Source organism: Sapajus apella, unplaced genomic scaffold (assembly GCF_009761245.1).
Source record: "Sapajus apella isolate SASKATOON/1434 unplaced genomic scaffold, GSC_monkey_1.0 scaffold13, whole genome shotgun sequence".
Classification (NCBI taxonomy): Eukaryota; Metazoa; Chordata; class Mammalia; order Primates; family Cebidae; genus Sapajus; species Sapajus apella.
Window position 1 is genome coordinate 16,409,542 of NW_022436953.1, and position 13,925 is coordinate 16,423,466.

Below are 13,925 nucleotides of genomic sequence, written 5' to 3' on the forward strand. Positions count from 1 at the left end.
GACGCCTTTCTATTTTTTTTATTCAGGTGTCCCTCTGGCAGCCAGGCTGGAGTACAGGGACACAATCATGGCTCATACAACCTTGATCTTCCGGGCTTAAGCAGTCCTTTCACCTTAGCCTTCTGAGTAGCTGGGACTACAGGCCGGCACCACTGCATCTGGCTAATTTTTTTTTTTTTTTTAATTTTTAGTAGAGATGAGGTCTTGCTATGTTGCCTAGTCTGGTCTTGAACTCCTGAACTCAAGTGGTCCTCCAGCCTTTGCCTCTGAAAGTGCTGGGATTGTAGGTGTGAGCCACTGTACCCAGCCCTGAGTGATACTATGTCATACAAAATTTTTATCTCTGGAGGCCTTTGTATTTTTGGGGGGTTTTGTTTTCCAAATGCTTTTCACCTCCTTCTGTATTTGTTCATTTTTAGATGTTTCATGGCAGAGCCATTAGTGTTTTCTGACTTATTAGGTTTTATTTGATTGCATTAGCATTTGAATATTACCCAGCTAGTTGTGGAGTAGGGCAGTAAGCTCATAAAGAAGCAAAATGGTAGAATACACAAATATTACTATGACTTTATCGGTGGCACGCCTTGATTCTTGATCCATGTGGCTGTGTTCAGATCAGCTTAGCACACACTGTCATCAGGGGCTGAGCCACCAGTGAGACTCAAACCCAGCCCTGTCTGTCTACCTTCTCTCTCGACGTGATCCAGCCTCATCACTTGACTTGAAGAAGCACACCTCTTGAGGTCCTCTGTCACAAGCAGGCAGTGTTTCTGGAGAAAGCCACGAGGGAGGTTTTAGTGCTGTTTAGCATCTGTGGCTGCTTCTTTCTGGATCCAGTGCATTTATGGAGCCCAGCACGATGTGAAATAGCTCAGTGCTGCCAGTGGTATTGACAGGAACACTAGGGGTGAAGGAGGGCCCTTGGGGCAATTCCAGAAGGTGGGTGGTGGCTGAAGGTCCTCCTCTCCTTTCTGCAGAGATTGGCCACCTGCTTCCTTCTTTCAAGAAGCACCAAATGCCTACTTCATTACCTTGCCTTGTAACAGCCCACTCATTGTGTCAGGAGCATGAAACTCACAAGGCCTTCATATACTTTTATCCTGTAACAACTCCAATTTTTCCCACATCCTCCCTTGATTCGCAGATGGACAATTACGGAGGCCAGTCTGGTGAGGACTGCTTGAGTGTGAATTCCTCTCTCTTTTCTCAAACCCAGTTCAGACTAGCCTGAGCAAAATGAATATATTGATCCATAACTGAAAAGTTCAGAGTGATCACACATCAGGCATGGCTGGATCCAGGGGCCCATATATTAGAACCATCTCCTTCTAGTTCTGGGCTCTGCTAGCCTCCCAGTTGGTTTTACTGCATAGAGGCTTATTCAAGTCCGGAGAGATCTTACTTTCCCTACAAGTCTGTGACCTTGATTCTGAACCTGTGTCTATGGGAAGGGGTTGCACTGTGCTGGGTGATTGTACTGTGTGAACTTTCCTACTTCTGAAGCTGGTGTGGGGTACACTCCACTAAACTACATGGCTCTAGAGTCGGAGGGTGCCCCCTAAGTAACTGACAGTATTGTTACCAGAAAAATCATGAATGGACACTGAGTAGAAAACTCAGCAGATGTTTCTTTCCTGGTCTTTAGGATTTTTTGAAGAGTTTGTTTGTTTTTAAAAGAAAGATTCAAAAGGAAAGAAAAATCAACTGTAGTTATTTTCTCATGATATAAAAAGATTTTGTAGTTGTATATACATTTGAATTTTTAATAAGATATCTCCCACCTCCTAAAACTGGAAGTTGTTTATTAAGACTTTGTATTCTGTAACAGGATTGAAAACAAATAATTATGAAAATAATTATGAACATTAAAGAAGAAAGCCGGTGGGGGGTGGGGAAGAGTGATCTTAAGGGGGTAGTAAACCTCCTTTGGGCCACATAAAATGGAAAGCAGGGTAGCCTGCTAAGATAAGGTGGGGAATAATGTTAGAGTAAGGTTAATTCCACCAAGTTCAAAGCCGGCAGTGCAGTGCTGGACGTGAACTGGAAATTTGGCTCTGAGGTTCCCAGGCATGGAAGAATACATAGATCTGTACAGAGAGGTTGTGTGCGTGTTTAACATTTCCATAAGGCAAAATTTCCTCTAAGAGTGAAGGCCATGAGGAAATGCCCATGGAAGATAAAAAAGACCACGTGGTCTGTGACAAGCAGGGTTGCATTTCTTTCCCAACACCTTCTCTGGGGCACTTGCCTTAGGAACTCTGCCTCTTGGCTCTCAGCATTGTGTTAGAAAATAAAGCAAGCAGACTTGGATTAAACCCTCGTGTTGCTGGGTTCTTTCTAGAAACAATGGGAGGGCTAACCAAGTCACCTTTGGTTGAAGGCAGTAAGGTGAGTCACTGCTGTGGCTGGACTGAATAGGATAGCCTTAGCTGTAAAACTGGGCTGATCTCTCAGATGGACTCATGCTTGCCTAATGACTCACGCTGCTGTTTACAAATGAGCACGGTGAAGAAATGCAGAGTGGGAAGCATTTTCTGCATAAGGTCTAAGGCAGACCTTAGACCTTCAGGGGTGGAGAAACAAGTACTTCCTCTGGTGCTCTGCTGCCCTTTCTGGGGGCAGATCTTTCAGCTTCTGGAAGTTAGTTGGTGGCTCTCAAAGTCCAGACAGGGTCAGCTGCAGCCATCCTGGGCCCTGGAGTAGCTCCAGTTATGGAACAGTGTGTGGCTCCCTCTCATTTTGGGAGCTCACTTTGCCTGTGGATGGTTTTAATCCATCTGGATAAACTTGGGGCCCATGGCACTACCCCATGTACCATGGTAACCATGTACATTGCTCTAAAGATGTGACTGCTGTTGTATACATTTGTCCTTTATTTATATCAATTTCCTATTTTCCAGAGTCTTCCATACCCACTAAGTCTATTGTGATAGTGAATGTAAAAACAATCTCTTATTCTTAGTCCTGAACAAATTACGTGAAAATATTCTTCATGGAATTTTTCTCCATGTAAAACTTTTTACAATGAACATAAAGGGCATAGCCATTTCTCTTTTTTTTAGAAAAGTAGAATAATATTTCTTCATTGTGAAATCACCCTTCTTGGACCCCAAGTTGTTTTTTACAGCCCTAAATTCTCTTCCCTGTTGACTGAGCCATAGACAGGCCAGTGGGTCTCTACAGCAGGCACCTGCGTGAGTTGACTGGGACCTGATCCATATTCTCCCTCTGCCATTTACCAGCTGTGTGACCTTGGGCATGCTCCTTACCGTCTCTGAGTCAGTTTCCTCCTCTGTGAAACGGGCATGATACTACCCACCTCATAATAGGTGTGAGGATTAATGGAATAAGAGGCACACTCCTGTCTAGGGCCCCAGACAGAGTAGGCTGTCAGTAAACTGTAGCAGGTATTGTGATAGGGTTTGAAATTCAAATTAACACATATTTCTTGAGCACCCAAGGTGCGTGCTGCTGGATCTTCCCAGGGGTCCAGGATTGGTAGTATAGTTGCCTTTCTCAAAAGACTGTCATCTGGCAGAGGAAAAGGTGTTAAGGTATGAATGAGGACAGATCAGCCAGGCAAAGATCTCAACACTTTGGAGGCCGAGGTAGGAGGATCACCTGAGCCCAGGAGTTCAAGACGAGCCTGAGCAATGTGGCAAGATTCTGTCTCCACAAAAAAACGAAAAGATGAGCTGGTCTTTTCGTGCACCTGTAGTCTTAGCTATTTGGGAGGCTAAGACAGAAGGATTGCTTGAGCCTAGGAGTTTAAGTCCAGTCTGGGCAACACAGCAAGACCCCATCTCTCTTTTTTTTTTTTTTTTTTTTTTTTTTTTTTTTTTGGTAATTTGAGTTTCACTCATGTTACCCAGGCTGGAGTGCAATGGCGCGATCTCGGCTCACCGCAACCTCCGCCTCCTGGGTTCAGGCAATTCTCCTGCCTCAGCCTCCTGAGTAGCTGGGATTACAGGCACGCACCACCATGCCCAGCTAATTTTTTGTATTTTTAGTAGAGACGGGGTTTCACCATATTGACCAGGATGGTCTTGATCTCTTGACCTCGTGATCCACCCGCCTCGGCCTCCCAAAGTGCTGGGATTACAGGCTTGAGCCACCGCGCCCGGCCTGACCCCATCTCTTTAACAACAACCAAAAAAAGATCAGCTCCCCAAGCAGTTGAAGTATTAGTATTAAGTGCAACCATATATAATTGAATTTTTGTAGGACAGAAATACCAGCAATTTCACATAACTAATAGATTCAGTAAGGTAAGTTGAGAGAGAAAATGCTAGCTAGCTGGTTCTCGAGAGGCTCAGAGGAGGGAGAGGCCATGCCCATTAGGTGGGTAGGGGTGGGAATGCACAGCAGGAAGGCTGCCCAGAGAAGGTTGCATTTCAGATGCTCCTAGAAGGGACCCTGAGCTGGATGGCAGGAAAATGGGAGCGTTCTGATTCGTGCTGGGAACTGTAATCCCTCTTGCTTGGAGCTTCTATAGAAATGTGGGTTAGAGTAGAAAGGAAGGCTGGGGGCTGTGTGTGCCTTGGTGACGTGTCCCCCTCACTCCCGAGCCTTACTCTGTTCCCCTTTCTTCCTGGCAGCAGAGCCCCCTCCCTTGCTGCACTCAGGGACATGACTGTCAGCACTTCTACCCCCCCTCAGACTTCACTGTCAGCACTCAAGTCTTCAGGGACATGAAAAGGAGCCACTCCTTACAAAAAGTTGGGGAGCCCTGGTGTATTGAGGTAGGTCTCGGAGCAGAATGACGGTATGAGATGAGCTAGCTCTGAAATGAAGCCACCCATCCAAAGATGACCTCTCTCTAGGGCAGGGCCCTTCCACTGCGATCCCTGAATTCTTGTCGGGTCACTGTCATTTCGGGTGCCATGATGTCTGGGTGTGCTGACCACTGATAGGGATATCATAGCCATAAAAATACCTGTTTACAAGGAGAGGGTGGAGGGTGGTGCTCCCTTGACTCCAGGATGCCTGATTTCCCGTGATCCAGTACCACACGTAACTTCCATGAAATTGAGCACAACCTTATCCCATTAAACTTGGCCCCAGGAAGTGTCTCCTGGGACGCTACACAGATTGCAGTGGAGAAGTTACCACCTCAACTTTGCCTTCATTACTAGTCATTTAGAACTTGAAAATTTTCTTTTAAAATCCAGGGTGCTGGAAAATGCCTACTTGGCCTCGACAATACCTACCGGAGGCAGCCGTGAATGGCTTTTCTCGCAGATGTTGCTCTTCAAGGACAGGAAGCATTGTTAATTTCCTTTAAATAATTCAATACAACGTCAATACCCCACACTGCTCAGTGCTTGGGAGTGACAGTTCTCTTCAAATTAGTAGTCCTAAAGAAAAAAGACCATCTAGAACATGCTTTTATGTTCAGAAAAGCAAAAGTCAATGCAGATTAAAAATTTTCAGACTCTTAAATTTAAACAGCAAATGATTTAGTACTAATGCTAGCTTTAAGAAAAGTAAAAGTGAATCTTTATGAACCATTTAATAAAGCCTATGTCTTTAAAAACATTTATTGTATACCTACTGGGTGATGTGCTGTGTGTCAGGGCCTCAGGAACAGAAAGCAGTGCCTCCAGCAGGCGGAGACATGGAGTAATACATATGTACATAAGTCTTGCTGTTGGAGACAAAAAGTGTGGAATAAATCATCTTTAAAAGTTTGTTCTGGTGTGGGAAGTGATAAATAGCCATATAGGAGAACTAGAAACTGTAAAAACATATAAAGAAAATATAAATACCTATACTCTTATTATCTATTGGTAATATTTCTCCTTTTTTTTTTTTTTTTTTTGAGATGGAGTCTTGCTCTGTTGCCCAGGCTGGAGTGCAGTGGTTTGATCTTGACTCACTGTGACCTCCACTTCCCGGATTCAAGCAATTCTCCTGCCTCATCCTCCCAAGTAGCTGGGATTACAGGCACCCGCCACCATACCAGGCTAATTTTTGTATTTTTAGTAGAGATGGGATTTCAACATGTTGGCCAGGCTGGTCTCGAACTTCTGTCCTCAAGTGATCCGCCTGCCTTGGCCTCCCAAAGTGCTTGGATTACGGGTGTAAGCCACCATATCTGGCCGATAATCTCTTAATATTTGGATGTATTTTCAAATGTCTAATCATTCATGTGCACAGACCTTAAAAATGTTTCACAAAATTGGGATTATAACATGTTTTGCAATTTCTTTCTATTTTTAATTCTAGGAGCACTTTTGACACTGTAACATGTGCTTAATTCTCTTTAGTAACTTCATGAACTAAAGTGGAAATCCTCTGGTCTAACTATTCCCTGGTAGCCAGATGTGCATAAAACTGAAGATGTTTCTGGAGTCTTTCGGACTTTTTGCTTCCTTGCATGCATTCCTCTGATCATGCATGTTCTTGGGCCATGCCTGTGTCTCGATTACCTGGAGCTGCTGTCCGCGTCTATAAGGAACATGCCCTTTAACTGGCCTGGGTCTGACAGAGCAGGGAGGCCTCCTTTTCTCTGCATTAGCCATGGCCTGGTGCTTTTTTTAGTAGCCTCTCATTGGTTCAGCTTTTAATAAACATAGCTGTTCATTCTGACTGTGATAAGATGATATGAACATAGCTATTCTTCCATCAGAGCCTGGCACATGGTAACTCATTAATCTTTGGTTGGCGGCAGGAGGTAGATAAAGGAACCAGGCACCCATTTTAAGTATGAGGAAAACGAAACAGAAAGACTGGGTTTCTTCCTTATAACTCATGATCCGCAGGAGCTGATTAGATCCCTGGCGCCAGTGACTGAGCATTTCTCAGCCTTGTCCTCAGAACCCAGAAACATCTCCCAGGGATGTGCCAAAATGCCACGTTTCCAGGATGCCATATAAAATCTGTAAACTGTGAATAGGTGAGATACAAAGATGCCACTTACAGGCTATGCCAACGTGGGCATGTTACCTGACTGATCTGTGCTTTAATTTCTCCATCAGTGATAAAGGTTCACATATAGGCTGTATATAAAGGGGTTGCTTGACCGGCACGGTGGCTCATGCCTGTAATCCCAGCACTTTGGGAGGCCAAGGCCTACAGATCATGAGGTCAGGAGATCAAGACCATCCTGGCCAACATGGTAAAACCCCGTCTCTATTAAAAATACAAAAAAAAAAAAAAAAATTAGCTGGGCATGGTGGCACATGCCTGTAATCCCAGCTACTTGGGAGGTTGAGGCAAGGGAATAGCTTGAACCAGGAAGTTGGAAGTTGCAGTGAGCCGAGATTGCGCCACTGCACTCCAGCCTGGTGACAGGGCCAGACTCTGTCTCAAAAAGAAAAATAAAATAAAGGGGTTGGTGAAAGAGCTGGTGGGCTCAGACTGGTGCAGGCAATTAGTAAGATACTTGATCCCCTTCCACACACACTCATGGAAGCCTGTCTTCCCCTTCTAAACTGCATCTCTCTCTGTCCCCTTCCACCCAGTGTGGAAGCTGTCTTTCCTCTCCTGGATCTCTCACTCAGTGTGAGGAGAGTGTTCTTTGCCTGTTTTTCTTCCTCTGGTAACCCTTTTCACTCAGTGTAAGAGCTAGCTATTTCCCTCTCCTTCTCCTGTTTGTCTATTTAAATAAGTCACTTTCTACAAACAAAACAAAACAAAACAAAAAAGATACTTGAGGAATCACATCCTGATGGTGCGTCCTTGCAATGGGCCAGCTGCTGCTGGAGTAGCTCAGTTATGTGTTCCCTGTAGGTTTCCATGGAAATTCACATGTAACATTCCTAGTACCTACTTAAAGAATTTTGATGGTGGCCAGGCACGGTGGCTCACACCTGTAATCCCAGCACTTTGGGAGGCCAAGGTGGGCAGATCATGAGATCAGGAGTTTGAGACCAGCCTGGCCAACATGGTGAAACCCCGTCTCTACTAAAAACACAAAAATTAGCCAGGCGTGGTGGCACGTGCCTGTAATCCCAGCTACTTGGGAGGCTGAGGAGGAGAATTGCTTGAATCTGGGAGGCAGCGGTTGCAGTGAGCCAAGATAGCGCCACTGCACTCCAGCCTGGTGACAGGGCCAGACTGTCTGGAGGCCGGGGACGGTTGGGGGTAGGGTGGAAGAATTTTGGTGATGTCTGAAAATCCACATCCCACAGCATGGGTGTGATAGAAATGGCTTTACGGAGTGTGGTGGGAACATCACATGACTAGTCATCAGAACTAAATTCTAGTCCAACACTCTATCACTTTTTGGCAAGGTGCTTTTCTCCTCTGCAATGCAAATCCTGCACCTGCAAAAAGAAGGTGGTCATGGGATATTCCCCCAGCTGTTCCACTGCTACACTGCTACAGAGATCCCTTGACATTTAACACAGGCTTCCTGTGATCCAGGAACTACTGTAACTACCGCCTATATTAACTTTTCCGAACCTTGAAAGCAACCCTAAGAGGGAGGTGCTGTGATTATTTCCATTTTGCAGTTAACTGAGCCAGAGAGAGAGAGAGAGAGAGAGAGAGAGAGAGAGAGAAAGAAAGCAACATGCCTAAGATCACACAGCTGAAGAGTGAGAGCTATAAAATTGCTGGTAATCAAGGGCCATGGCTACTGGCCATGGTTCAGAGCCATGATACCCACCATCTTCCACTTGTTCAGGGAGAAGGTGTTTGATCCTTTCCTTCACTCAGCCTTCTTAGGAGTTGGGAGGAAATTTTGATTCAGGATACCTAAGTTCTTACAAGTCTCAACAATTGTACCTTTGGTCCCATCCACATTTCAAATTAATTGTCCCTTCTCTTTCTTTCTGTGCAGTTCAGCCGGATTCGAACCCTTTAGATCTCTTCCTTTAGGGAATTAAGGTTGGTAGACCAGCTGAGTAAACGTAACTCAGAAAGTCAATACCCACCTGGGCAGGGATGAGTCATTCCTTTCTAGTTAGCTATTCATGTACATTTTAAAGCTTGCCACAAAAAGTCATTACATTGAGGCTATTAACATGTTTAATAGTGACAATAATAGGGTGTGACCCATGGCATATAACCACATTCAGATAAGAAGAAAGTGTTTTTTTTTTCCTGTAATTGCTCAGTCAATACCATTTTCACGGAAACACTTGCAAACAAACTTTTAAAAAGTTCTTTGTCTAAACCCTTCCCTGATTCCTGTTTCCTTCCTCTTCAGGGGTTCTGTAAACTTTTCCTGATCAGTGGCGGGGGATTAGCAAGTTGGTGTACTCCGTCCTTCTGATTTTGTGGTTGACCTACCCTTTTGCTGGTGTTGAGCCTGTTTTTATTTCATTTTGGGGGTGTGTGTGCGTGCACACGCATGTGTGTGTTTTCAGGAGGGGCACATTATAGCTGCTACTTGCTTATTAACCTCTCAATCTATAAATTTCAGGGAAGAAGAGACCTCCGCTAAATTTGCCAAGCTAGTCACATAAACAGGGAGTTAGCCATTTTGGTGAGAGGAAATGAAACTTTTCTTGGGTTTATTAGACCACATCCTATGTGGCTTATTATATGTCTGATTTCTAAAAAGCATGTCATCATGGCCAAAGTTTTATTTTTGCTTGTTAGTCATTTGAAACAAATATAGATGTTGCTTCATTTCCTGGGTACTGTAGTTTTCGTACGTGATATGTATGGAAAATCTGGATTTGCACAACCAAGTGCAGAGAAGGGAAGTATTTGCTAATTTATAATTCTCTACATTATAACTTTGGATTAGCAAGCATTCTGCTAAACAAAACATTTTCATTTCTCTCCCACCCCTGATTATATAAAGAAGCAGATGAGACAATGAAAAAAATACCCCTTCAAGACAAAGTGAATATTTTGAAATACTTCCTCGCAGTCTTTTAAAAAATGTGATTTAAAAAATCCTAGGGGAGATCATACTGTACATGTACTTGTTTTCTGTTTATTTTACATCTCTCTATACCAGAAACACTTTCCTATGTATGCCACAAAGACTCTTTATGAAACTACAAATGATTACCCATCCTGGAAATCGTAGGTATCCCTTTAATGTTCTTAGCTGTTAACCCAGTGAACGCAGACTGTTTCCAAAGTTCAGCTATTGGCCGGACGCAGTGGCTCACGCCTGAAATCCCATGACTTTGAGAGGCCAGGGCAGGTGGGTCACTTGAGGCCAGGAGTTTGAGACCAGCCTGGCCACCTTGGCAAAACCCCGTCTCTACTAAAAAATACAAAAATTAGCTGGGTGTGTGGTCCCAGCTACTCGGGAGGCTGAGGCAGGAGAATCGCTTGAACCATGGAGGTGGCAATTGCATTGAGCTGAGTTTGCACCACTGCACTCCAGTCCAGCAAGACTCTATCTCAAAAAAAACACAACACCCAAAAAACAATGTTCCACTATTATAGTGCAATTGCATCTGATGTGGCAGTGGGTGTAAGTTGCAAATAGTGAGTGATTCCGGAACATTCCATAATGCCCCAATGATGTACGTGACCCGTCATCACTTTGCATGTATAGCCCTGGATCGTTCTGCTCAAGTGGGCCAGCAAATTCAACTCCTCGTCATCCCTTCTCTACCCCAGTTCATGCTCATTGGGTAGAATGGCAGGTGGGCCTACCAGATTATTTTAATTTTTTCCTTCCCCACATCCTCTATCTGCCGAGGTTTTTTCTGTTGAAGTCTTCTAGGCTAAATGAGCTCACAGATTTCCTCTGCTGGTCAACTGCTGCAATAGTGTCAATGGACACTGCAGTGTGTCCCTGGGAATTTGTAATGCCTCAGTGAGGTCACATTCCCAGTGCATAGGGAACACGATGTAGTCCCACCTGCCTTATCAAATGCAGAGCTTGCCGCCAGGAAGACAGACGCAGAGAAGCGGGGATCATTTCTGGCCCCATTTCCCTCATTGATCACCATTTCTTAGACTGCAAAGAGATGTCACTGTAAACGCTATCCTTTTCATTTTGTATACTAAGCAGGAAGCCCAGGCACTCTCCGTGGAGGTCTTGCAAAGAGCTCATCCGTGTGCAACATAGGGGTGTCCCAGCATCCTGCATCCTAGCCTCAGTTTGCTTACTTGGCACCCGCCAGGACTCAGCAGGCTGTGCCCATGTCTCTCCATGTTAGTGGCTTCCTCCTTATCCCCTTTCATTGTGAGTCACATATTTTCTGTGCGGCCCGTGTGACAAAGGTCATTCACAGAGAAGACTTGAGCCTTTGGTGTGTGACATGTCATCCGCACAGTTGATTGTTTTGGATCCTCCCCTTTTGTAATGCTGTGAGGTGACAGGTCAGTTTTTAATAGGGTGTAAATGAGCCTTCAGACTTTGCATTCCATATAGGGTCCCCCATATCAGAATATGTGGTTAGCACTTGGGGGAGTGGTCACCACTGCAGAGGTGGTTTTGACACTATCTGCTTATCAGTCAGTGTCTCTGTAGACGTACCTGTTTCTCAAGTATCCGTCCCTTCGATGACATCAGTAAGGTAGACATTTGGAATTTGGAAACAGAGAGGAACCATATTTCAGCCCAGACTCTGGAACTTAATTTACTCATTTTTATTAAGGGCAGCGATAAGTAGGCAAGCAAAGTAGCAGATCTGAGTTCTTATTCTTCCTTGTCAGGCCTGGCCTGTGGACCTTATTGGAAAGGTATTTATTGCATCAGCTACTGCTAGTTTAGCCATGAGCGCCATCATCTTTCAACTTGTACTTCACACCCGTTCAGCGTTCTCTGTCACGTGTCTGAAAGGCCATTTGAAACCGGTTTGCGTTAAGAAAAATCAGTTTGTTTTTTTTAAGTTTGGTGGAAGCGCCATAAGAGGCCAGATTTGCTTCTCCTGGTCAATGTCTGGCCTTGTCTACGGAGGCTGAAAATGAAAAAGGAGGTGGCCTTGGTGCCGCCACACCCTTTTAGATTCTGGCCTTGTCACGTCACACTCACAGCCAGCCTCAGAGGCCAGAGCAGCAGGGAGAAAAGCTCTTGGCTGGGAAGATCCAAATTAGAGGCCTGTTAGTGCTCAGAGTGGAAGTTTCTGTTTTGGAAAAGCCAGTTCTCTCCAGAGGGGAGGGTGGGGACAGCAAAGCAACGAAGACACCAGAGAAAGAAGAAATAAGAGTCAAGGGAGGTCTGGAGGCATGTAGTGACTGCTGGACACGGGCCCTCCTGCTCGGCTTCTGCTCCAGCCCCAACCAGTCACTGGGTCAGACAAGCTTAGCCTGAGCTCCATGTCACCATCCCTGTCCTGGTAGTAGCCTCTTACTATTTAGAAAAACAGAACTGGGGGAGATGACAGTAGCTTGACTTCGATCTACACAAAGCGCGGTCGGGAGGGTCCTGCAGGCTCTGTCACTTACTGCCCAGCCCAGTTCCTGCCTGCTGGGTTTGTGGCAGCATTTGTGATAAGGCTTATGGTTTGCCAGGGGCCAGGTGACAGGTGAGAAGTCCACTCGTTCCTGAGAAATGAGTTACCCCACCACTGGAAAGTAGGAGCAACTTGTAACCAACCAGGGGGAGGTCCAGTGTGTGGGACTGTCACAACTCTTTCTTGGGACAAATTTCTTTCCTCTTGCCATTTGTAGAAGAATCTATGGGGAGGCAGGTGCAGTGGCTCATGCCTATAATCCCAGCATTTTGGGAGGCCAAGGTGGGAGGATCACCTGAGGTCAGGAGTTCGAGATCAGCCTGGCCAACATGGTGAAATCCTGTCTCTACTAAAAATACAGAAATTAGTGAGGCATGGTGGTGGGTGCCTGTAATTCCAGCTACTTGGGAGACTGAGGCAGGAGAATCGCTTGAACCTGGGAGGTGGAGGTTGCAGTGAGCCAAGATTGCGCCATTGTTCTCCAGCCTGGGCGACAGAGTAAGACTCTGTCTCAAGAGAACCCATGAGAAAGATATATGAAGGTGAGAGAGAAAGGTGTACCCTATGGCGATTGCTTATGACATGGTTGGGCGTGGTGGCTCATGCCTGTAATCCCAGCACTTTGGGAGGCCCAGGCCAGCAGATTGCCTGAGGTCAGGAGTCTGAGACCAGCCTGGCTAACATGGTGAAATCCTGTCTTTGCTAAAAACACAAAAATTAGCTGGGCGTGGTGGCACGCCTGTAATTCCAGCTACTCAGGAGGCTGAGGCAGGATAATCGCTTGAACCTGGGAGGTGGAGGTTTCTGTGAGCCGAGATAACGCCACTGACCTCCAGCCTGGGTGACAGAATGAGACTGTCGCAAAAAAAGCAAAAAAGGGAGAAACACATGTTGTACCTGAAGGGAAGCTAGATCCTTTGCCTGCCCCCCTTCTCTGTCTCCGGGGTAAGGGCAGCAGTGTCTGGCACAGGCTCCTGGCCTCGTGTTGTAGGGATATGTTGGGGATGTTTTGTTTCTTCTTGGACCTTTCCTGCTTGGGACAGCAAAATCTACGAGTTCCACGTCTCTGTTGGGGCCTTCTACACTAGTGTCTTGTGTGGTCAGGTCACTTGCAGCTGTTTTTCAAATTTACACTCACGGCATGCAATTCTGTGCCCCTGATTTAAGGTATGAGGACCAGGTTTCTTTTGAGATGTGGAATTTTTATAAAAAAGTTATATTTTAGGCCGAGCGCGGTGGCTCATGCCTGTAATCCCAGCACTTTGAGAGGCCGAGGTGGGCGAATCAAGAGGTCAGAAGCTTGAGACCATCCTGGCTAAGACAGTGAAGTCTTGTCTCTACTAAAAAACATAAAGTTTAGCCGGACGTGGTGACGTGTGCCTGTAGTCCCAGCTACTCAGGCAGCAGAATCGTTTGAGCTCCGGTGGCGGAGGTTGCAGTGAGCCGAGATTGCACCACTGCACTCCAGCCTGGGTGACAGAGCGAGACTCCACCTCAAAAAAAAAAAAAAGGGGGTGGTTTTTAAAAATATATGATCGTTGACTTTTTTTCTTTTGGTCTAACAGTTCTATGAATTTTAATATAAATTCCTATTATTGCTGCCAC

General features: G+C 45.5%; 1 protein-coding gene across 44 annotated transcripts in view; it reads left to right on the plus strand.

Annotated features, from left to right (window-relative positions):
• The window catches only part of TCF7L2 (transcription factor 7 like 2), a 214,092-nt gene that overhangs the window by 132,638 nt on the left and 67,529 nt on the right, over positions 1 to 13,925 (plus strand). For 23 of the 44 annotated variants that reach the window (XR_004269975.1, XM_032281617.1, XM_032281618.1 and 20 more), the window contains one exon: positions 4,602 to 4,742. The exons of the other annotated variants lie outside the window; for them this stretch is intronic. Coding sequence is in view for 22 of the 23 variants with exons in the window: in XM_032281617.1 (XP_032137508.1) it covers positions 4,602 to 4,742 (141 nt within the window). In the remaining variant the exon portion in view is untranslated. The remainder of the gene's footprint in view (positions 1 to 4,601; positions 4,743 to 13,925) is intronic. 44 annotated transcript variants of the gene reach the window in all.